A 25,623-nucleotide genomic window follows, 5' to 3' on the forward strand; every position below is an offset into this window, starting at 1 on the left:
GATATAAGTTTTTTTTCTTTTTTCTAATTTACAAACTTTCTCATTTACAAACTACTTTCAAACTTTACTCAATGATGTCATTACTACATTTTTTCCATTTCATTTTAAACTTATAGATTTGTGAAGAAAAAAACCTTAGTAGCAAAGGTATTTTAAGTTTAAAGTGAAGAGTATTAAACAAAACTAAATTGTTACTTTTTGATCCCAGTCCATATCTGAAATAGCTTTTTGATTTGCCAGTAACTGGGCTCTAATTTCCTCCTCCATTTCTTTCTTCATTTTGTCAATATCTTTTTAAATAAATGATTAAAAGAATATAAGAAAAGCAGTATGGTGTAATACTAAAGTTCTGTCTACACTATCAAACTAGTTTGACAAAAAAGGTGTGATGTGCCCAAATATGGTATACCCAAATATACAATGACATCATCAAGTTCATATATGGGCACATCACACTTATTTTGCCACACTAGTTTTATAGTGTAGATAGAGCTTAATGCGCATACTGTATAATCTTTGAAAATAGGGCATATAGTCTAGTGGTGATATGTCTGTCCACATACCAATAGAAAAAAGTCCATTTGGAATAATATTGATTTTGAATTAAATTTAAGGGGTAAATATTTTTATTCAACTCAAATATATGTATGTTAATAAACAACAAAAATACCTTCTTGACTCATTCCTACATTTTCTGGCATCATTCCTCCTGTTAGTGATTTCTTTAGTTTGTCATTTTCTTCACGTAATTCACGGATAAGTTTATCCATAGGATTCTCATTGACTACAGCCTTATTCTTAATCTTCTTTGCTCTGTCAGCGTATCGCAATGTACCAAGTGTCTCATCATAGTTGATATCAGCAGGTGACAAGGCTGCTATCATCACAGTTTTACTAAAGAAAATAGAATTTATTTAGTTTGTATATCAAAGCAAAACTTGTCAAACTCATCATTATTTTTCATAATAGTAAAAATAAAATATTTTAATTCAATTTCAATCAACTCATGCCTCTAATTGCAGGTCAATCAATCAATTAGACTTATATGGCACTGGTATTCATAAAAATAATGTTCAAAGGCGCTTGACAAAGTTAATCAGGAAATGCAAGTGGGTTTTCAGTCGTATTTTAAAGGTGTTGCCGTTTTCTGATGTCTTTATTGGTAGTGTATTCCACAAAATGGGTGGTGCACAGGAAAATACATGATGACCATACGACTGCAGATTCCATTTAGGAACACGAAGGAGAAGTTTATCAGATGAACGCAATGTACGAGACGTAGTGTAATGTACAAGAAGATCAGCCATATCCTAAGGTGCAAGTCCATTTAGAGTTTTGTATATTATGAGAAGCAGTTTGAATTTACTGCCAATGCAGAATGTTTGCTTGTATTGTAGATATAGAATTATGATTTTTTCAGTATATGACATTGATGAATGGATGTTCATTGAATTGTAAGCAAATTCATGGAAAAATTTCATTTGAAAATTTTGTTTAGCAAAATTGCTAATCAAACTGATTTTTTAGTCAAGAAACATAGTTTTGTATTGTATTTTTTGCTACACAATTGTAGAAATGTGTAGCAAAAAGGTTGTTTTGTATAGCTTTTTGCTATGCTACACTGGCGAAATTATTCCCTGAAATTAAAAGTATGTACCTGTTGCCACCAAGAGCATTCTGTAAAAGCTTAGTGAGCACTGAATCTCTGTATGGTACCATTATCTTCTTCTTACCCATTGACAAATCTGCTAAAGCCTGCAATGATAATAATAATAATATTGATACTATAGTAAAAGTACTATATGAAATACATGAACACTCCGGGGCGGATTCAGCATTATATATTAGGGGTGGGGGTGGCTAAATATTTCATAAATAATAAAAACGACCAGTAATGGAGCTGTAGCTTGGTGGTTAACTAGCTTGCCTTCCAATCCCTAGGTCCGGGTTCAATCCTGTTTAGCCTAAATATGCGCCTGACACTATCTTCTATCAACTATAACCGAATTACAGTCATGTCTTGGGACCATTCTACAGTTACTACTAGATAGGCCTTCTTCATCAGTGCTTCTATGAATGTTGTGTGTTGAGTGCAGAACACTAGTTGATCATACCCAATTTTGATTTTACAATCAATCGAGAATTTACCTTGTGGCAGCCACATAATCAGCACCAATTTTTGGCTAATTTAAACTTATCTAAAACCTTTTTGTTTACAAATTGCTTATTCACTGCACAGTTATCAATGTTTGAATTGACATGCTATAAGTTATTATTAAATGAAAGATATTATCAATTAGAAATGAATTAAGGTAGCATACACTTAAGAAAAATGTATTATTTTCATATTATCATCATACCGATATAACATTTCCAAGTGCAGATAAAGACTTGTTTATGTTGGCACCTTCTTTTAGCCTGTCACCAGTAGCTCCTGTACTATCAGCTCTTTCACTACCTGAAAATAATCAGTTAAAAACACATAGTATTAGAGAGGAATCTGGATAGTTGATAATTAATACAGTACATAAGATACTTGTTTGAAGGTTTGCATGGCAAAATGAATTAGTTGATATACATTTTGCGGTACACAACGTATATATAGTTCTAAAAATAACTGTTGAGTTTCTCTACGTTTCGGTCAATATACTTTGGTCGTCCTCAGAAGTGAGAAATGAGGAGGATCAAAGTATATTGATGGAAACATAGAGAAACTCAACAGTTATTTTCAGAAATATTTATATGTGGTGTACCGCATACTTTATAACAACTTAATATACTTGGTCTTTTTATGTTTTCTCTTTTCTTGTTAGACTGTCTTTTTAGTCATTTCTTGTATTTTTCCCATTGACTCTTCTTATTGTGATCCTCTGATCAATTTTGTTACTAGTTATCAATTTTGTTATTCTTAATAATTTTAGATTTTTTTTAACCTAAATAATTATTAATTTTTTATTATTTCATTATCAAAGTATTTATGTAAATATGGTCTAATCAATGTTATTTAAAATGGATCTAAGACGACCATTTAAGTTGCAGTCTTACGGCTCATCAAATCATCATATCATCATATCATACTCAATATTCTGAATTTTTAAAAGGTTTAACAATAGTGTTCAATTATTCTTATGATGAATATATTATTACATCTACGCTTTCTCTATATTTTAATGTATAAAATATCCATTGAAAAATACTGTACCCGCTAAATCAACTAAGTTGATAACGCTCGATTTCTTAGTTTCCTGTCCAGACTCATTCTTTGAAATTTGATCAAAGACAATCGTAACTACCGTATGAGCTCTACTACTGGTTGCATTCATGTTGGTAGAAGCTACCGTTCTGTTAGCAGTACCTGTAAAATAAACATTTATTTGTAAACGCATAATGGAAATAATTTCATCTGGTATGTATTGATGGTGAATTCAGAGTATACAATACAAACCAAAAGTAAAGCTGTGTTAAGAAAGTTTAATCCAGTTGTAACTTGAACAAAAGCCTAGTTTTTAAATTTTATTTTTAACTATCAGAATTACACATATACAAAAATACAATATCAGTTTAAAAAAAAATTATTTAAGTAGCACAATTAACAATTCTGATAGCAAGAATTAAGCCAAAACAGTTTTAAAGAAAATATTTCCTCATTCGTAACGCAGGGGGAAAGGGCCCCTGGTTTAGCACTCCTAAGGGCCAAGTTCTCCAATGCTGGGCAGTTGTATTGGACTGCTCATGCTCTGTTCTTGGGTTTAGCACTCCTTAGGGGCCCTTTAATGCTGGGTAGTTGCATTGGACTGCTCATGCTCTGGGAGCTCCTTAAGCCCAGGTTTTAGCACTCCTTAGGGGCCCTTTAACGCTGGGTAGGTGGCATTGGACTGCTTATTCTCTGTGGCCCCTCAGTTTAGCCAGTGAGCGCTCATACTGTAAAAGTAATTACGCCAGTGTAAACATGGCTAAATGAAAGTTATTTTCATTGGAAGGGGAAAGAATACGTCTGTCTTTCTGGTTTTACTCTATCTTTCAATCACAATACTATCCTTACCTTCTGCTATCCTCTTTTCAATTTCTGCATAACTGCCAACGGCTACACTTCTTAGGTTTACTACATAAAACAGACCCAGTTTGGGGTTCTGACGCACCGTTAGGCCTCCTTTTGGGTTAACCTTTTCCAGAAGATCACGCACTTGTTCATTATAGATCTCCAACATTGAGAAAGTAACTTGATATTTCTGATGAAAATAGTAATTCAGTAATTTTTATTTACTTAATAAACATTCTGGCATAAAATATACTTTAAGCTCAGATACTCTGCAAATGTATATTGCCTTAAAATATGCATTTATTCAAGTATACAAAACTATTAATTATTAATACCCATTTTATATTAATTTTTATTTCAATATTTAAATCTAGTATATGGATATTTTGTTACACTATGATATAATGTAATTAACTGTTGATACATTTTGTCACAACCTAATTTGTTTTTCTGAAACAGATTTGATAATAAATAACTTTATACTGTGTTAACAGAAGTACGAGTCTGATATCTTTTTTATAATAGGAAAAAATGGGAAATCACATGTCAGGTCTCAAATTATGTAAATCACCATTTGGTTTTGTCAACTCAAAAAATTTTTTTTTTTAAATCTGTTTTGTATTAAATTTATTACTTTAACTAATTAATTATTAATATCTTTTTTACATCTGCATAAATTGTTTTTTTGCAGATAGGAAAGGGTACTAACTATTGAAAGAGTTAATTTGTCAAATCATTCAGATGATACCAGAAAAAAATCATGCTTGCAGATTTAAGTGACGAGTACACATAATTTATTGTGTTACCAAGAAAAGCATAAGTGAACATTCCCAGACAGAGCTTTGCAATTAACAAAGAGAAACCAATCCATCAATAGATAATGACTTGATTTTTTATTTGATTTAGTCTATCACTAAAATGACACTAGGGCCATTAGGCGTTGTGATTCTGATGGCTTAAAACCTTCATTAAGAGGATCCTATTAAAAAGGTTCAATGTCTAGTCACTCTTCCTTATTACTGCTCAAGTGTTCATCGTTTGCCTTCTATTCTGGAATTTGTTAAATATTCTCTTACAGCATTATCGTTAATTAATATCTAATCCATAAATAAGAATAATAATATAAGAAATATTTATCTGATAATATATATTTATAGCATTTATGGTTAGCTTAAGATAATCACCAATTATTTACACACTGAAAGATGCAATAGTATATTTCAGACATACAGTATTAGAATGTTAAATAAGGTACAATTTTAACGTCATGCAAAGTTTTTTGAGCAAATAAAATATAAAAATTCATATTAATAATGCTTGTAAATATACATACAGGTATTCAACCATATTCTCCATCTACACCCACCACGCCCTATTCTTACACCCACCCACCCCCCTGCTACTACTGTAGTAAAATATCATTTTGTTGTTGTGTCTTTTTTTCATTTGTCTTTAGCCACTCAGAAAAATGAGAGAGAAATAAATGTATTAATTGAATAAAATAATAATTGTTAATCTGTGTTATTATTAAATTTGTCAAATAGATTCCTCTGGTTTCAAATAAATATTTTGAGAATTATTCTTTAGATTTAAAGCAAATAAAATTAGGTAAACTTACCGACGTTTCGTGAATTCTCAGTTAATATTCTTAAGTGCTGTTCCGTTTCTCAAGAAACAATCAAATTATTTACTGTAAACAGCAACGTTTCTTTAATGGAGTAGCACTTGAGAATGTGAACTGAGAGTTCACAAAATGGTGGTAAGTTTCAACTAATTTACATGGTTTTACTCCAAAGAATATCTGTCAGTGGCTAAACCCAGGGCTAAAAGGGCCTCCATATGAATTCCAAATAAATTAATATAACAGAGAATAATAGTAGTATTTATGGAACAGCCCACAATACTCTCCCCCAATTTGGCCCCTTAGGTTGCCAAAACCAAGGTCTCTGCGTTACGCCACTGATATCCGAGTTATTGTTTGGATCCATTCAAAACATTTCCTTTCACCATCTGCAGCAATCAAATGTATTACTTGCAATCATTAACAGGAAAGTAATGTCATTAAACTCAAAATTTCCACAACTTCAAATTCGAATTCAATATTTAAAACTCTTTTAAAAAAATGATCTTAAATTATTACACTTGTTTAAAAATATCTATGTAGATAATTATCTAATTTCTGAAATTGAAAGTTTACTTATAAATCTAATCTGGTCTGTGCTGCTATTGAAAAATAATAAACGTTTATTTTAATTTGTAGTTTTGCAATCAGCTGTAACTGCATTCTAGCAAAAATTGATGGTTAACAACCCCTTGCAAAATATTATGTTTATTATGTACAGTAGTAATATTTTCAGTATTTTAAAGATTGTTAATTGCTACATTTGAGTTGAGTACACTGGAGTTTCATACAGAGATTTGAAAGGGATATTAGAGAAGCATTTGTGTATGGTGATTGATGTATATGTACATCTATGGGGCCACCCAACTGGCATGGCTCAGTGTCTTAGAGGAGTGTTTTTTGTTGCTCGGAAGGGGGAAAGGCTAATGTTGGTTTATCCAGGTAAGTAGGCACAAAGTAGAAATTAAATATTATTAATAACCACCACAATGTTGATCACACCATGCATAATTCAAAAGAAATGCAAGAACAACATTTTGTTACCATGTCACATGATCTTGACTGTGAAAGAAGAATTTACCTATTCAAATTTTATTATAGATGTTTGCTATATAAACTGAAAAACAATATTTTTTCATTCATACTAGGTTTATGCTGGTTCAATCATGGTATGTCATTGCCATTTCATTGGTTAATTTCATATCACATGTCATGCATTTTTTCTTCCATTTGAACAATTGTACTATTTTGTACCATTTTGAGAATTTTGTGCGATATACTAAGCTAGAGAATGATGCATGAATTGCCTATAGTATGCGCCATCTACAATTGGTCTACTCTGCATTGAACGATGAAGGACAGAAGGAACGGAGTGATAATGACAACAAACATGACAATGACAACAAACATGACAATGACAACAAACATGACAATGACAATAACAATAGCATAACAATGATACGACAAACATACAAACAAATACTGCAAGTATTATTAATGATTATAATAAAAATAATATAAAAATTAATTTTTAATCATATTTTTTGTTTTAAAAAAAATATACTGTCAACATGGCATACATCCAAACTAAAATTGCTTGTATTTTCTGTAATGTTTAATTTAGAATAATATGCATACAGCTCAGTCTCTGGTATGGCTGCCTTTTCTCATTTTGTTTGTACATGCTTACAGGTTTCATGACATTACTGTGTAACTTAGGTTCCCTTTTAGATTTTTGTATAATCATCCTTTTTTGTTATATTTTTGAATATTAAATAAAAGTGTGTTTATTTGTTATTATTATATTATTAACATTTTATTTTATAGCTTACTATCCATGAAAATATCTAAAAGAATACTTACAACTTCTTGTTTTCCTGCCGCCATTGTTTTGAATAATTCATCACACGTAATTGGAACAATTCCTCTGAAAAATAATGTTAAAACATCAGCCAATTTATTTATTTATTCCTTTCAGGTGTATTTATTATTAACTGGAAACTGAGGAAATTAGGCTTTTTAAAGATGTATTGTCCGCCAAAAACATAAAAAATTAACATTAATTAAATTAGACTTTGAATAGGATATTTTGTAGTTTTAATAAACTTCTGAAAAAAATGTTTCACTTATAAAATGACAAAATAAATGGTTAAATTCAACCAATATGAATATTTTTTGCTTTAAATTACAGTTTTTTCAGGTAAATAATTTTTGTTCAATCCAATTTTTGGTCAAAGTGGATAACTATTACGTGATATTAAAATAGCATATTCACCAAAAATATTTTTAATAATTATTTTTTCAGGGGTACAATACATCTTTAAGGATCCATGACAGCAAGCAGTGTGGCGCCTACCAAGACCAGCACACCCTTTTATTAGAAAGTACAAAATCTAATCTATATAATGGAAAAGAAAGAACTTACTTATTTGGTCCATATCCCACCATTGAGTATGACTTGCCCGACCCAGTCTGACCATACGCAAACAAAGAACAATTAAAACCTACAAAAAACATATTTATTATTATTTAAATCTAAAAAGTAGTAGTAGTAAAAATACACGGTATCATTTATTGTAGTATATGTCAAAAATTGCTTAAGAAATTCAAAGCCTTTTTTGTAATTTAAATCTGAACCAATATTTTATCTTTTGAAAAATACTGGCGAACAGTTTAGGATGACTTGGTACTGCTTTAAATAAAAGTCTGCTTTAACATCCAATACAATTGTACTGTATGTATGCTGGTGCCATCTTCATTCAATTAATTTATTCACTGTAACTAATCCAATTTATTATTACTTTCAATAGCTTTTTCTTTTTAGCTTGAAAAGTGCACATCATGAAAAAGGGGGATCTTTCAAACTCTACGAACCCCACCTGGCTACAAGCTTGACTCTACAGATGTAAACAGCAGTGGCATAACGTAGAGACCTAAGGCCCCTGGTTTAGGAACCCTAAGTGGCCCTCCAAATAGAGGTCGTAAGTGTTTTTAGTCTTTTTGGACATATTTTAATGCCTTTTTCCTCTGCGCACTGCTTAGGGGCCCAATAAGCTCTGGGTTTAGCCATTGAGCACTCATAGGCCCCGTTTCTGCTGCCAAAAATATACCGTATATATACGGTATATTTTATATACGGTATATTTTTTGGCAGCAGAAACGGGTCTCATAAAAAATATACCGTATATAAATATCCCCATCGTTTGTGGATATTATATGGTATATCCAAAATATACCGTATATTTCGTACCCCGTTTCTGCTGCACTCAAAATATACCGTATATGTGACCCGGCCCACTACGCGAGACTCTAGAGGTCAATCCATACTTCCGTCTCACGAAATGCATTTTGGGTAATGAAAGCCAACTTTTTTACAGCCCACCCACGAAGTATGTGAAGCGGAAAACGGTGCACGAATTTCATATACGGTATATTTATACGGTATATTTATACGGTATATTTATACGGTATATTTATACGGTATATTTGGGCTTGGCAGCAGAAACGGGGCCACAGAGTTTACGCCACTATTAAACAGGTCTATCAAATTTAAACACTTATCTTCTTAATAGTTTTTCATACCTTTAAATGCATTATCCAATACTCCTCGACCAAGATCTTGAAAGACAATTCTCTGAGAGGCATAATTTGAACCAGGATCTGCCACCAAGTTACCTTCACTGTCTTCTGTAAAGTTGTCATGTGACCTAAAGTAATTCAAACATAAAGATGTTACTGTTGGTGACAAAAGAAAAATATATAGTCACTATTCTATCAGAATCTCTCCACAAAACATAATTTTACAGGAAATTTTGTTATTATTTATTCATCTTAGACCAAACTAAAAGTTTTTGCTTGTAAATGCATAATGAATTTTAAAAAATGCCACAGATTGCAGTAAAATATATTAAAATTATTAATAAAAATGAATATAATTCTGGATTTAAAGTATTAAAGTAAGTACATTAAATATTTTGAATTATTTCACATTTTTAAAAAGACAAAGAAAGTTTTAGTGCCATGGTCTTATAAGAAATTTCTAGGAAATTACTCTGAATTTGGTATCAAAACGATACCATTCAAAACCTCAAATAAGCCACTAAAACAAAATTTTCTGGTTTCTGATTGGCTGTTAAATAAATTAAATAAAAAAAAGTAAATAAAATTCGGGATTTAAATAAATATTTTGAATTATTTCTATTTTTTTTTTCAAAAACACAACATTTTCTGCTTTTCTGTTTGGCTGTTGCCATTATCTGTATGGTAACTCTGACAACATATTAGGTAAACAAAATATGTCAGAAAAAAAATGGAGATACAATTAGGTTTTGATAGAATAGCGATAATATAATAGTAATACTGTATAATATAATAATATATAATATAAAAACTCATTTTCAGAAAACAATATATATATATAGTCAACGAATAACTGATGTCTGGCTGACGTTGGAATGTTGTTTTATTTCAAATCAAAATAACCAAAATAAACATTTTACACTCCAATAATAACCCTTGTATCCCATAAAACTGTCACCAATTGATATTAGTGTCAATGTATGGTGATTTTTCATTCCAACAATGTTGATTATATTTTTATTACACTAAACGAGATAAAAAAAAACCCACTCAAATATATACATTAATATAAATTCATTTGAATTCATTTCTACATCTGTTACATAATCAAACTGTTTGATCACCATGGTGACAATAACCCTTGACCACCATATCTCATTTGCATCATTGTCACAATTGGCATATGTTTAGACTAAACTTATCAGATAATAGTATGGGGTAGGCCTAGTTTACTATACAGTGCCTTAGTTACGACATCAACAATGGTAAATCAATTTCCATTTTGTATTCTTACACATGATTGATTTATGCTAGAGAGCAGATCAATATATAAGGCAATAGCCCCAAGGGGTTATTAAACCCTTAATTAATTCCAATATAAAATCATAAAAACGACATAAAATATACGTTTATAGAAATGATTGCGTTGCAGTATATTGATATAATTTTGTTCTATATGGTATACAGGGTTCTATATAGATATATCGTAAGTCAGGTGGATTTCCCTATTTTGATATCAATTGTACTGAAATATATGGTATGTGAGATGCCTACAGATAGTTCTTGAAATGAATGCTGTATGAAGCTTCGGCGTAAATTATAACTGGAACTTGCCATCATTTACATACAGGAGATACAGATACAGTGCATAAAAGAGTAGATGATGATTATTGCTTTTTGTAGCCAACAGATACAGATTTCTATAGAACGTTTATCCCTAAGTGCTCAGTGCATGAAACTACTTTGTGAAAAATGTTTCTCTTGTATGAAACATTCTTAAAGCAATTCCTATAAGTTAATGACATTCTACTATAGGGTGCATTTACAGAGAGACCTCGTGAGTTGAGCTGGAGGAAGACTTGTGTTGTGGATAAATAAAGTTGTAATGTAGCTACTTTATGTAAAGTCTCACTCCAGGCTGCCACTATATGATCAACAGTTACATTAATACTTACTTCATAGATGATAACAATTCTAATTGATTTGAAATTCTTTTAACTGGGACAATATTAAACACCCTAAACCATATAAACTAGTTTAATTACAAAGCACAAGTTTTAACCGGGACACTAATAATAGACCCGTGATAAGTTCTTCCCTTGACCAATGGTGTTATATCATCTAATCATTTAAATAACTTTTGACAAGAAAATATTTTGCTTCCTCTCAGTTTTAATTAATTGAAAGATGTAATGTGATCTATTAAGAATCTTAATACTAAAAATAGCGAAACTTAATGCCAGATTGTGTATACAGTAAGTGCTAGTGAAGTTTATTAATGTTGCGAATCAGTTTTGTTAGGCTCACCAGGCCTTTGATATTGTATCCCAGGAGGTCTACCTTTGTATAGCATGTTTGTGAAACTTTAGTCTAGTTCATTGTGTTCATATAAAAAAATTCACAATAGCTTCAAAAGGATTAGTATACAAGCTGCCAAAAGTAGATCTTAAATATTTATCAAAAACTCATTTCAGCTACTAGCAAATATTTTTATCGCAGAATTTGTCTAAGTATTCTGATGTACTCAAAGTTATGTCAGACCATCAGATTGTCAACAGCTACACAATGGACAATAAATCAGGTAATGTTGATACTCTCCATGGTGACAAGAGATAGTCTGATAAGGGACTTTCCCTAATCAGTTCAAAGAGCAAAATTTGTCTTAGGGCCTTTGCTCCACATGCTAAATTTGTACTCCCAAATAATTGAATAATCTCAATTGCCATTATACAGCAGAAAGAGTCCCATTTTATTTTATTATTTTTTTTGCCTGTGCTAGTCTTAATAGACTGTGCATACAACGTCTGTCACAAACGACAGTGTCATTTTAGTCTTACATTCATCTGAATGATGACTAAGCCAGGACTGATTAAAGAACCTTGATTGGTCCTAACATTGTTCAAGGGCTTCTCTCGTATAGTGCCCGCCTTCAGCAGAGGAAAGGCAATGGCCAATACGTCTGAGGCAGATACTAGATGCAGGGGCTGCCATAAGAGTCAGCAGTGCTGATTTCAAATGCCTAATGGCACCCGAGCTCTGTATACAGCACCTGATATTCCCTGATGGTTTCCCATCCAAGCTCTAACCAGGCCCAACAGTGTTTAACTTCGGGTGATCTGACGAGAACCGGTGTTTCAACGTGGTAAACCCATAATCTGTCATAAGCGTCCTTTGTGCAACAAGAACCTGTTCAGTTGTCTTCGGTGTCAACCGAAGTGCACCTCAAAAACTGTCACAACTAATGTCTCCCAGCTATTAACAACCCTCACTGTACTTCAACAACATCAAAACCACTCATTTATGCCCGATTCATTAGACATGTAATAAAAATATTTTCTCACTTCTGAAAAGGTTTAGGATAAGAAACTAGACAGGTTAATTAGTTTGTTTTGTAGATAGGCCCACGCATATTCAGCCATTTATTATGTAACACACCAACAATCATCCAGTGGTGTATCGCAGAAGCATGAAGCCTTGGTTTATGAACCCTAAGTGGCCCTCCAACGCTGGAAGCCTCAGTTTTTTTAGCCTTTTTCGGCATATTTTAATGCCTGTTTTTTCTCTGGACACTGCTCAGGGCCCCTATAAGCTCCGGGGTCCCTGGGTTTAGCCAGTGAAAGCTTATAGATGGTAGACCACCGCAATACCCTATACTATACTTTTAACCGGCATCATATTCTCATTATTCATTGCTGCTCCTACCAAAACTAATGCAAGGGCCTGTTTCTGACTTCAAAGAGCCACTTATTTGAAGAAAAAAAAGAATAAAATCTCATTTCTGCTAAATATATACATTACCAGATATAAAACTGTTTTTGATAATTGTCTTCATTAATTTCTTTTCTTATAATTAAAATTTAGTTTGGGATATTGAATGTATTTTTGCTTATGTTTTTAATCGCATGTTTGAGAAATAGATATACAGTATACATATTGCCATATATAAAACTGTTTACACTCATGTCTGAAGAGGATACTTAAGTTAGTACTTTCAAGTTCATATTATAAATATGAGTATTGGCTTCTCCATGAGAAAAACACAAAGATTAAGATTTAACAGGATCTGCTTCTGCTGTCACATGTCCAAGGCTATTCTGATACCAAATATAGCACACCAATATAATGCCTACTGTAAGCCTCAAAAGCCTTAGTTTAAGGCCTGGCCAAAAAATAAATATGTAATAATATATATATTATATTATAATATATAATCAAATATATTATAATATATATATATGTATAAACACAGTAGGCAAAGAACATTAATTCTAATAATATATATATATACATAGGAAAAAGTTCTTATTAAATTGCAGATCCAAATAGTTTATCTAATTGAAAAAATAGGGTATTGTATACAACTTCCTGATGACTCACTTCAATTAAGCCCTGTGATATAACTGTGTCACTTATGTTTTATATTTCGCCTGATGAGTGTGGCCAGCTAGATGCTGGTCATACGAAACAGATTTGTAGCGATTAAAACAATGAATTAAGTAACCAAGTTTTCTGCTGTTATTTTATTTATTTATGCTCTACCTTGGTATCGAGCACTCTATCCTAACGGTCTGATACTTTCAACCTGAATATGAAGAAATTATTCCAATTTTATCCTAAAACTATAGAAAATAAAAATTTAACCAATCCACTCAAATGACTTCATGTTCAATAAAAACAATTAAATATATACGATACAACCATCTTATTTTTATACATTTAATTCAAAACTATTTAAAGTTTTTTTTTTGGAATTGAAAGCTAATTAAACTTTTGAAGCTTTTTCATCATTAATTAGTTTATCATTTTGCATGGAAATTTTCTACGGAAAATATAAAAGATGAAGAGTTGCTCTCTCTTAATCTAAAAGACTAAAGATTCAGGGCATCATCTTTTCACTTGCATATTTTGTTATCTTTCTTGCTTACACATAACTATCTACTTCAGCATACCAAACGCAGCAATTTACAGTCTCGATCCCATTAAAAATGTATATTAAATATATTGGCTGATTATTTGAGTCAAATGGAGATGACAACAATATTATTGTGTACATTGTCAATAGTGCTTGACGCATTAGACCACTTAAACAGGTTTAGTGAGCTCTCAAGTGGTCACATGACTAGCAACCAGACATCTACCATTGTCTGTTGATATCATCTTAGTTACCTTCAACCATGTCTATTAAAAGTATTAGAATCTTCTAAAGTATATAACAACTATTACAATTTTGACAGTATAACTAGAATAGAAACATTTTCAATTTCAAAAAAAAAGATTGGGGACACACCTTATCAGATTCTTTTCATCACATGGAATAAGTTCAGTAACGATGTGAAAACACTGGTAGGTCTGTCCATGGCAGTGATAAAATCACTGGAGTCGGGCAAAATATTGGCAAAGGGTAATGAGACTCAACCATAGTTCTGGATGTCCAGTGTACATATCTGGCTTGTGTGCACTTTAAAGAACCGGCCGATCAACATTCGGTTAGAAGTTAATAATACATTACAGATCCTCTTTTGTCATTCATTACATTATCTTCACTGAAAATTGCGATTCTTAAACCTTAAAACTAGCAATACACTTTTCAACACGTTTTAAAAGTAGATTTGCCTATATAATAAACTGAAAATATTTACTAACAAAAGGAAAAACTTTTCTTTTTACAACAATTGTTGTAGGAACAACCTAACTTTATATACAACCCGTTATACTCTACAATACTGACCATGCAACTCAAACAATAATTTACCCATTTAAAAATGGAACAATCCTATGATACCATAGACATATTGACAGCCATAATTATCTTGATTAATTTATGCATAAACCAATTGTAGCCTGTAAGGTAGCATCTATTACAATCACTTAATCACTATGGTAATAATTGATCAATTATCAATAATAAATATAGACAGTATGATTAACAAAAAAGGGTGTTCCTCACGAACTTCAACCAGTAGTTATCTGTTTATTTCAACAGAGCAAGATAAAGTAAATTGTAGGTTGGGGTTAGACCAACATTTTTGGTGTGCCCAAACCAATGACTGTTGAATACCCCAAAACTGATGGATATGAGGATATTTGGCAAATGCAAGCAGAGGAAATCTCTTTCCGCCAAAGAGAAAAATTATTATAACGCCATATTATTATAAAATAATAATTTTTTTCTTTGGCGGAAATCAGCCACCGTACTTTCTACTTACTGTAAAGTTTTACAGGCAGCAGCACTAATGCATTTTTCGAATAATATTCAGTGGTTGAAAATTAATTGTGGTAGTAGATACATCCAGGGCTGTAGTTACTAGTAAAGTTGGTAGGCCTGTTTCAACCCACTTCTTGACAGAAGTCTTTAACAACCCTGTGGCCCGGACAGGGTATTGTTCCCTCATTTTTGTGACCACTTTAATTCTCATGGCTATGGCACTGTTATCGCATACACACAGTATCACATTTTCATGTACTGCACATTTTTTTTTGCAACACAGTGCAATATCAACACAGCCATAGGCTGTTAAAAAAGGCGGAAAATCAAATTTACTAGTACACTGTAGTATAAAACAACAGTTACTACTACTGTTATATTCATACTCCTTCAGTTGAATTATTGATGGCAAATTAATGATTGCACTTCCCTTTGAAATACATCAATCCTTAATGAGCAAGTAATCAAGGCAACATAACACAGCATTGTATGGGTCATAAATTATTCATGTTCACATTGTATGTTAGACAATGTCGATATACAGTTCATCAAACAGATGTTTCGTTCGATGTGCGATGATCAAATTTACACTGTTTTAATTCTGAAAAACAGAGATCAGTAGCTATTCGATTAATGGAGATATCATTCAATTCAATTCAATTCAAAGTAACATTTATTTTTTTCAAATTAAAACAGTATACAAAATGTTTAGAAATTATACTAGACAGTAAGAAAAAGTTAGTTTGGGGCTTCAATATTGAATACTGTATCAAAACGTGGCAGGCTGAAGGCGCTTGACCTTTGACAAGATCGCCTAAATTTTTAATATATTAACTTTACAATACTTAGTGTTGTATATTCTGGTACAGCCGCTCCATAATCTCTTTGCTTTTCTTCCTTATATCTATATTTTTAATTTATACTAACAAATATCTTTTTATTAATATAATAATAATATATCAAAAATTTATTAAATAATATTTATGGCATAATATGCAATCTACGATAATTTAATTAATTGATATAACAAATTTATTAAATACATAACATCATTTGAATAAAAAGAACAAATCACATATCTACACATAATCATAACATCGTATACTCTATCTCTAACAATTTATTCAATCTTCTATCGACTAAAGCCGAAGTATAGTCGTTATCTCGGGACCGTTCTATGGCCACCACCAGGTAGGCTTACTTCATCAAAGCTTCTATGAATGGATTTACTGGTTGGGAGCAGAAAAACTAGTAGACCAGACCCAGTACCGTTTTGATTACGATCAATCGGGAAATTACCTCACGATGTATATGAATGCACTTCTTGGGAACTGGTGATAGGTATACAGATTTAATACTATAAATATTTCATCTGAAATGATTTATGACTGAATTTTAATTATGTATGTTTACAACAGTTTCCATAACAACATAGCATTTCTAATAAACCCATAGAACAAAACACCAATGCAATTCATCAATCAATCATTCTTTACCTATGGATTGTAAATTGCATTCCTTTGTTAACACTCAACAAGCAGATTTGAGATTTTCTAATAATAAAAGTGAATAAGAAGATAAGAAAATTGTGTTGCTACATGCTAATACTTTTATTTTACAGTTATTGAATATTATAACACCTAATCAAATTCATGTGGCATGGTGTGCAATAGTACGTACTATTTAACAATCATGTTATAGTAATTTTAAGGAAGCACAGCGTGATGGAATTTCTCCTTCACATCAACAAGATCAGAACAATGGCAATGGCAAGAGCATATTTAAATGTTATGAAACAACTAAATTAATGTTTTTATATTCATGCGATGGTACAAATAATTTCATGAAGTGAAATATAAATACATAAACATTCCTTATTTGTATGCTGATCATACCAACTTAAAACGACATTACATTTTTTAGATCAATAATTGATTTTGTACTATTCCTTCTTCACACTGAACTTCAAAATTCTAATTTCAACCAAGTAAATTTACCAACGAAAACCAGTAAATGTTACCATTGTTCGCATAATTATTGGTTAGTTTTATCATGGTCTGATCAAAATTTAACATTAAAAACAAAGAGCAAGAAGAAAGTTGCAACCTCTGCCAGGATTAAAAAGAGAAAAAGGATCAGGAATTGGGATAAAGATCCGTCTTGCAGAATTAGGATCCTGGTCTGGATTGGCCCCGAAATAGAGTCGTCCTTGATAATATATCTATTTGTGGTTTAAATTTGGTAAGGATCAGTCAGTCTTTGTAGTTTTGACATATGGCCTAAAATTAGTAAAAAATGGGATGGAAAAGATTCTCTCCATTTCAATGAATACAAAACATTTAATTTGTTTTATGTCAAAGATAAAAATGCAGCAACTTAAATACTTCTTTAGAAGATTAATTTATTATTATGAATTGTTGAAATACAAAAAGAAAGACGTGACTAATTATGATTCAAGTCATGCCAAAGGTTGTAAATTCTATTAATATGTTTGTATAAAGTGATTGGCTTCAATAACAAAAAGTCAAATATCCACCATTGTCATGTACTTGATGTTGATTGGTATTCAAAAGACTGAACAGCTAACAAATTACATTACAAAGATGTTGTACTGTAAGCATCCTCATGGTCAAACATGATAAAGAATAGCTATCATGACAATAAGAAATATTCTACTTCTGTGCTGTTAGCAATTTCTTTTCAATTATATGTGGCATGTTTACAAACCACAATTAATGGTTCATAATTTTAGTTTAACACATCACCAATACAGTGTATAACGTAATCAGATAGCGATAGGCCAATTTGAAGATCTATTGACTAATGTAAAAAAAACGGTATGGCCATATTTTCAAAGCCAACAACCATGGTACAACTTCAGGAGGCAGAAGAAAGGCAGACAAAGAATAAAATTGGATATAGACTGAGATGTTGGCACATAACTAAAACTTGTGGAGGGAACTTAAGTTCAATTGCAAAGCAACTCAGTCACAGGACCAGTAATAGTAACAGGTACAGACAGAATAGGCTAACCCATTCAGTGATGTAGTCACAAGAAGTAAAGTGGGGCATTTTTCACAAGAAAATGAGAGAACATTCTTTGATCAAGCCACTAAATTGTCAAAGGCCTCCATGAAAAAGTAGTCCGGTTGAAACCTTACTAACTATGACCAATGTCATTGCTGATTGATTTGACATTTTATTGCAATCACAATATTATATTTCATTACGCATGCAGCATCTAAGATCAATTTAAGATGATACAGAAATCGCGATCAATGTATACTTAACATGTTTTTCACTAGATGGTTTTCTTTCCAGGTACCTACAGTTAGTAATATAGCCAGTCAGTGGAATGACGACGGCCGATAGCTATTCTTATAAATCTAACTCTGCTACTAATGTTTGTTTTTAATCATTTTAATCAATAATTAATCAATATCATTTTTCCTATACTCGTTATTAATTTTTCCATCTTTTGTATGTTTGATATTGTATATTTCTGTGTTTTTTATGCCTATATTTATATTTCAATATTTTTTAGGTATCCTAAATGTTTTGCTGTTGGTTGTGGTTGAAATAAAGTAAACCTAAAACTGACTGCAGCCTTTATTAAATCTGATAGCTGACAGGCATGTTTTTGGACTACCTGCAATTACTGTAGCAACCAAAGATAACGAAAACGAGTACATTTTCATTTTTTTTAGAAATAAAAAACTTGTTTGGCATTTTGAACTGCATGTGATTTGACTGCTTAGGCCTAGCATAAATAAATTAATTGCTCCTGGTTATTTATGTACTTTTATTTAACTTGCCGAAAAATATAATTATTATTAAAGATATACAGTAGGCCTACTGTTACTGTAAAAAGAGGTAAATTATTTTATAAATGCTTTACTCTATAGAACTTATGCTTCAGAAATGAATGTTAAGTAAATCTGAAATTAAGCAATAATTAACCACAAGCATATAATGTTAATGCATTTAGTGTTTAAGATTTCTATTTACATTTGCATATATCTGCAACTTAGCAACTGGCACGAAGCATCCTGTGAAACACAATTGAGAAATAAGATCAATAAACAAGAATATTAATATAGACAATGAGAGCAAACACGACCTGTGAGGGCTCGGCAACGATATATCGTAGTTTGCTTAGTCCCACTGTCAATAATACTTGATGTCATTAAACAATGTTGATTAAATGTAACCAAATACCAAATCAACTGTAGAAAAAGCCCGGGTAAACTAATATGAATTCAAAATGTTAAATAAGACTGAAGGACAAGTACATTCACCTGACTACAATCAAATATTATATACTATAGAATTGATGTACAAAATATTGATTGAACATTGATCTTTATTGTTAAAAAAAAATTACTCTGTTCACACTCATGGAATTATGGTTTCTAATCCAGAGTTTTTCGGAACTAGAGATACTGTAGATGCAATGTGTTACGTCTGGCTGGATGAAAAGGGCTACCTGTACATTTATAGATGTTGTGCCGCACAATAATTAAAAAGATGAAGGTGTTAGCAAAATTACCAGGTACAATTACTTTGGCTACATTCAGTGTTTGTTGAAGGCATGGTGAAGAGAAAACAGGGTTACATCAGGTGATTAAAATCAGTACCGAAAGTACCAACCAACTATATATACCATCGAGTAAACATTCTAGAAGTAACACGTGATTCACCGAATTTTTCCCTTATGTAATATATATAAATTTATATATAGATAACAAAACTAAGTAAATACCTGTTATTTTACTTCATTGAATAATTGAAACTATTCATGTCAATATTTGCACCTGGCCAATTGATTCAGCGTTTACCACACTTTAACAATCTTTTTGACACATTTCTGTTAATTGATGTATGTGCAAATTTTAATGTTATTCATGGAATGCCAGACTAGCAACAGTTCAGGTGTTAATAAAAATGCTTAGATAGCTACCGTAAAACCTCGAAAAGAAGCCCATGGGCTTAAACCTAAAAAAGAAGTCCACCTCGAAAAGAAGCCCCCCTCTACCCTTTGCAAAAGCACTCTCGAAAAGAAGCCCATCTCGAAATGAGGCCCCCTGGGCTTCTTTTCAAGATAGTATGGGCTTCTTTTTGAGATAGACTATACTATATTAAGAATGTAGGTTTATTAACTGAATGTCAATGGAACAGAAACAAACAATACAAACAGAGTTACTGTAGTAGGATAATTCAATGCCAGATACTTGTGATGTGTGATAACCTCGATGATTATGTGATGGATGGGTAAGATGCGCAAGCGATAGGCGAATTCTTATAACAAAGTGGGTTGGCAATGCCTGGTCCATGATGAACACAAAACCATCGCTGCAAATTCGGTCGTTCAGAAAGTGTGGGATAAATTAGCCCTTGATGGTTCTCTGAAAACAAAGAAGTAAACGTCGAAGGGTTGGTTGGATATGAGATGCCATCATCGACAGACGACACTCTTGAATATTCCATTGTGATGACGACGATGATAACGCAATGATTGTATTTGACGGTGAATAGGACTGTTTTTTTTTGTTGCTTTTTATATTGTTTTTTAATTGGTATATTAAACATAATTTCATGGTTGAAAAAATGTCTCAAAAGAAATATTATTGTAGTAGAAATTCACAAAATTTATGAGCATTCATTTCAAAAAGAAGCCCCCCTCTACAGTTTGCAAAAGTACTCTCGAAAAGAAGCTCATCTCGAAAAGAAGCCCATCTCAAAAAGAAGCCCACCCAAGAGCACTAAAAAAAGAAGCCCACGGGCTTCTTTTCGAGGTTTTACGGTATTTTTTTAGCCAATCTTAATTAATTGTACTAGGCCTCCACAAAACAATGGGTACGAGGCGCTAGTCTCTCAGGCCATAGTGCTTAAACAGTACAGTGTGCTCACATTTTCCCCTTTTTTTTCAGGATAATCCTGTACAAGCCTAATATGTATTATGCATAAATCATATATAGTTCTCATAGTAATACTAATAGATTTCATAGCAACTGCAATAGATTTCATAGCAACTATATAATTATGTGTTACAAATATAGAAACATTTCCACTTTATAATGCACAGGTGTTGTGCTAACGAAGAATAGTAATTCACCACCTACTGTGACAGAATTATTGTTATGAAGACTTATCATAAAGGCATGAACATTGGTTACCATGGTGATATCTTTATGATTTTTGTGTTTATGCTTCATCATAAAGAAAGTAGCAATTCAAAACAAAGTAGAATAAATTACTGATAATGTACTGAGAATTAGCAACTCATGTCTGTTCAACGATCGTTTTCATAAGTTTATTAAATGACAATTTAAGGATGGCAATACCATGTTTTAAAGATGCATTGTCCCTCAAAATCATGAAAATAAAATTGATAAAATCAGACTTTTGAATAGGCCATTTTGCAGTTTTAATTTTCTATGGAAAAAAACCGAACAAATAAACAGTTAAATTTAACCAAAAACCATTGTCTGACAATTTAACTATTTTTGGCATTAAATTAAAGTTTTTTTCAGGTAAATAACTGTTTTAGTGATTAAATATTTGATGAAAATGAATAACTGTATGGTGAAATTAAAATGAAATATTTAACAAAATATAATAATTTAATTGAATTATAATTAATTAAATGAAATAAATAATAATAAAAAAATAAATTTTAACAAAATCCGCATTACCAATAATTTTGTTATACTGATATTCTGTGATAAAGTTTGGTTAATTTAAATTCATAAATAATGTATGCAGTAAATATATTTAAAAAAATCAATATAATTTGCATATTAATTAAAGGATTAAATATATTATATTGTTGCCATGGATATATTGTAGACAAATTGTAGGCAAATATTTGTTTTTTATCAGCTGCATGTTAAAACTATACCAACTTAACTTTACCATAGAAAGACTCCATTGAATTTTGGAAGTCACAATTAATACTTTAATATCTAAACACGATTTTATAAAATCATGCTTTTAATTAGTTATAAGAAAATTGCACATATAAAACGCATATGTTTAAATTAATATTTTACTGTAGACGTTTCAGACAATTTTATTTAGGCTTTCATAAATTCCCATGGACGTGCATTACACAAGGAACGTAAAAGTGTTTTGCCATGATCCGGATTCAGATTCCAAATCCTTTCTCACTTTTTGAGCCTTAAAAATTCATAAATGGGTAGGCTCAATCTGAAGTGCAAATGCTAGGTAATTTTGAACAGATTCCTGTTACTTGGATGTCATTCTAAAAATATAATGTATTTATATCACTTACCAATATGAATAATCAAATGTAAACTGTAAAGAAAAAAACATAAAAGTTAAAAACTTTTAAATTTATCATTCATTTACATAACTTTATTTTGAAACGGATACAAAACTTGATTCAGCATCAAATTGATGTTTTTGACAAGGTAGTTTGGTTTATCAGTTTTGAAAGAGAAGGCGGCTACATCGGTGTACTGGTCCATCTTAGCCCCTGTAGTGGACAGACGAAAGAGCACTGTCTGGTGAAAGCTATAGGTTGTCAGGGGAACCTTGGGGGAGAAGAAAGTTGTTGCATCCACAACTGTGCGCAGTTAATTCCAGTAGGTATAGGCGCAGGTTATTTCTCCACATTCACATTCACTTGTGTTATTAATGGGTGTGTTTTTTTAACTAAGCTAACTCCGTGATCAGATTTTGAACTTTGAAAGAGAAAATTAAATCATTTACTTACTGATTTCGGATCTTCCTCTGAAAAAAAAAATTAAATCAGGTTAATTTCTGTTTTGTGTTAGGAGAACATTTCACCGTCATTGACATTATGTTGACATAGCACAACAATGAGAGACATTAATTTTGATGAGAAGGTCATGGAACACTAATTAATTTTAAAACAACTAAAAACCTGAGACCTGTAACCCTTGGTAGGGACCCTGACGGGTACTCTCCCTCCGGGTGAAAGGGATTCCGAAACTCATCGGTGGGCAGGGGCGCTCATCTTCCTGTTCAGGACTATTCCTGATGATTACCCAACCTATTTATTTATTTGATGTAAATAGCAAATTAATATCTATTAAAAACTTGTGATCTCCTTGCACCCACACATTCAGGCATGTTTGTTTGTAAAATGTACTGCCATGTCATAGAACAAAACCACAAACAAATATGACATAGCAGATGATAACCCTTTAAGCTGCAATGCTTGTTTCAGAAGGGGTCCTCTACAAAACATCGGGATTTGTTTGGTACAAATTTACAGCTCCGGATCCAGTAAAACGTTTTTTAATCGTGATGTAGAGGTTGATATTTATTAAAATATTGCATCCTAAAATGATGCAAATATGTCATTGCTTGTAGTGTTTTTTTTATACCTTTGTTCTTAGTACAGTACAAAATACAGTTTTACACTGAATGTGTTATCCAATTAATTCTGTTTTATAAGTAACAATACCAATTATCACCCATTAGTAATTGACTAAGGCAGATTCAGAAGGAGTACGATTACCCTTCTCCATTTTTGTCTATCTAAAAACTAGTACATGCTTGCCATGACTAATTTAGTTATGTATTAAACTTTTCATACAATAGTCTGCAAGCCACTGACATATCCAGTGCATACAGCAGAATAGGCCACTCTTTTCCATGCGTGTTTAATCTGTATTAATTTAACGTTGAAGCAAACAAACTTAAACAAAATACATACTTGGAGTTTCTGGATTTTGAATTTTTGTCAAGGCGCCATCCATAGAAATGATCAATTTAGCTCCTCTTTCTTTTTCTCTGTAAATTATAAATGTTATTCTTAAAATATATATATCTATATAAATCATAAAAGGCTAGATATCAAATTAAAGTTATATATTAGTATCAGAGGCAGATCTTGGGTTTTTTTAAACAGGGGAGTGCTAATTATATGCTGCACATATATATTACTGTACAGTATATCAAAAAAAGTTATCAAATTGTTTGTAAATTTAATTTTCAGCTGTCAAACGGGGAAGCGCAATCCACTAGCGGTATAGTATCCCTGGATCTATCTCCGCTATTGACACTCCAGTAGGCCCAGGTGGTGGTACATACAATGTTAAATACTTTATGTTGATTTTCCAATTTAATTTCACAAACAATTATTAAGTAATTAAATATCACTCATTATTTATTTTAATAATAATAATCTTATTGGGCCTATTATATTAAATACACATTTTAATGGGTCTTATATGGGTCTGGGACATATATGATACTAAATTTTAGTGAGGCCAAATTGAAAAATCCTACTACAGTGTCTATATAGAATAGTATATAGAATGTTAGTATTGTTGTTTCAATTAAATAAAAAAATTCTAGACAGTTAGAACACACGATGGATTAAACCAAACTTTTTGCACTCACCTTGAGTTAAACGGCCTTACACGCACAGCCACCTTCACCCTGTCGAGAAAAAAAGAAATATAATTCACTGTTGAAACCTATAGACTATGGTAGCCAGGCTACACCGTAGGCCGCCACGTCGTCTTACTTACGGTGGCCTACCACGAAACAAACACCGTGTAATACAGGCTGCAGACTGCTCCAAGGCCGCCAATATGCCATGTGCCTGTAAGTAAGCATTCATACTTAAAATAATACGCAGTGTACTTACGATTCCCCGCCACCCGACATTTTCTCAGTTTGCTAACTTCTACTTCTGTTTTTAATTTTATACTTCAATAAATCCAACTTTAATCTATCCTATTAGATACTCGTCCCAACACAAAAGCCTCTGAGTATCGCAAAACTTCGTTTCTACCTTGGAAGTGGGTTATCTATTTGCTGTAATTTGTGTAACAATGCTAGGCAACCAAGTACGATGACGTCAGGTCTGGTAGAATCAACCATTTAAATTGTGGGGAACTTAAATGTTAAATTAAGTTAAAATTAAACCAGTTTTAGTATTTTCATTAATCATTATGAAAATATAGCAATTAGTTAATGAAAGAAAAGGACTACAATACTATATTTTATTATCGAATAAGGGCAAATTAACAACGTTGTATTTTTATCATTTTATCTTCCTATTATTTTACTTGAGGGCGTTCTACATTTTTTTCACAACAAAAAGTATACCCGAACTTACTGTCTTTCGTAATCAAATAATTATATACAACTTTTATCTAAACTTAACTAAGAAGCATT

The 25,623-nt window shown here is 31.8% G+C and overlaps 1 protein-coding gene across 1 annotated transcript in view; it reads right to left on the reverse strand.

The window, feature by feature from the left end:
• The window catches only part of LOC140057029 (kinesin-like protein KIF28), a 63,743-nt gene extending 38,465 nt beyond the window's left edge, over positions 1-25,278 (reverse strand). The window contains exons 1-14 of the mRNA XM_072102565.1: positions 25,091-25,278; positions 24,841-24,879; positions 24,152-24,228; positions 23,183-23,199; positions 22,739-22,761; positions 9,243-9,367; positions 8,086-8,164; positions 7,524-7,587; positions 4,043-4,229; positions 3,203-3,355; positions 2,361-2,458; positions 1,658-1,755; positions 671-894; positions 196-290 (exon numbers count right to left, since the gene is read on the reverse strand). Coding sequence (XP_071958666.1) covers positions 196-290; positions 671-894; positions 1,658-1,755; positions 2,361-2,458; positions 3,203-3,355; positions 4,043-4,229; positions 7,524-7,587; positions 8,086-8,164; positions 9,243-9,367; positions 22,739-22,761; positions 23,183-23,199; positions 24,152-24,228; positions 24,841-24,879; positions 25,091-25,110 — 1,299 coding nt within the window. The 5' untranslated portion in view covers positions 25,111-25,278. The remainder of the gene's footprint in view (positions 1-195; positions 291-670; positions 895-1,657; positions 1,756-2,360; positions 2,459-3,202; positions 3,356-4,042; positions 4,230-7,523; positions 7,588-8,085; positions 8,165-9,242; positions 9,368-22,738; positions 22,762-23,182; positions 23,200-24,151; positions 24,229-24,840; positions 24,880-25,090) is intronic.
• Between the last annotated feature and the right edge of the window lie 345 nt (positions 25,279-25,623).

Source organism: Antedon mediterranea, chromosome 8 (assembly GCF_964355755.1).
Source record: "Antedon mediterranea chromosome 8, ecAntMedi1.1, whole genome shotgun sequence".
NCBI classification, from domain to species: domain Eukaryota; kingdom Metazoa; phylum Echinodermata; class Crinoidea; order Comatulida; family Antedonidae; genus Antedon; species Antedon mediterranea.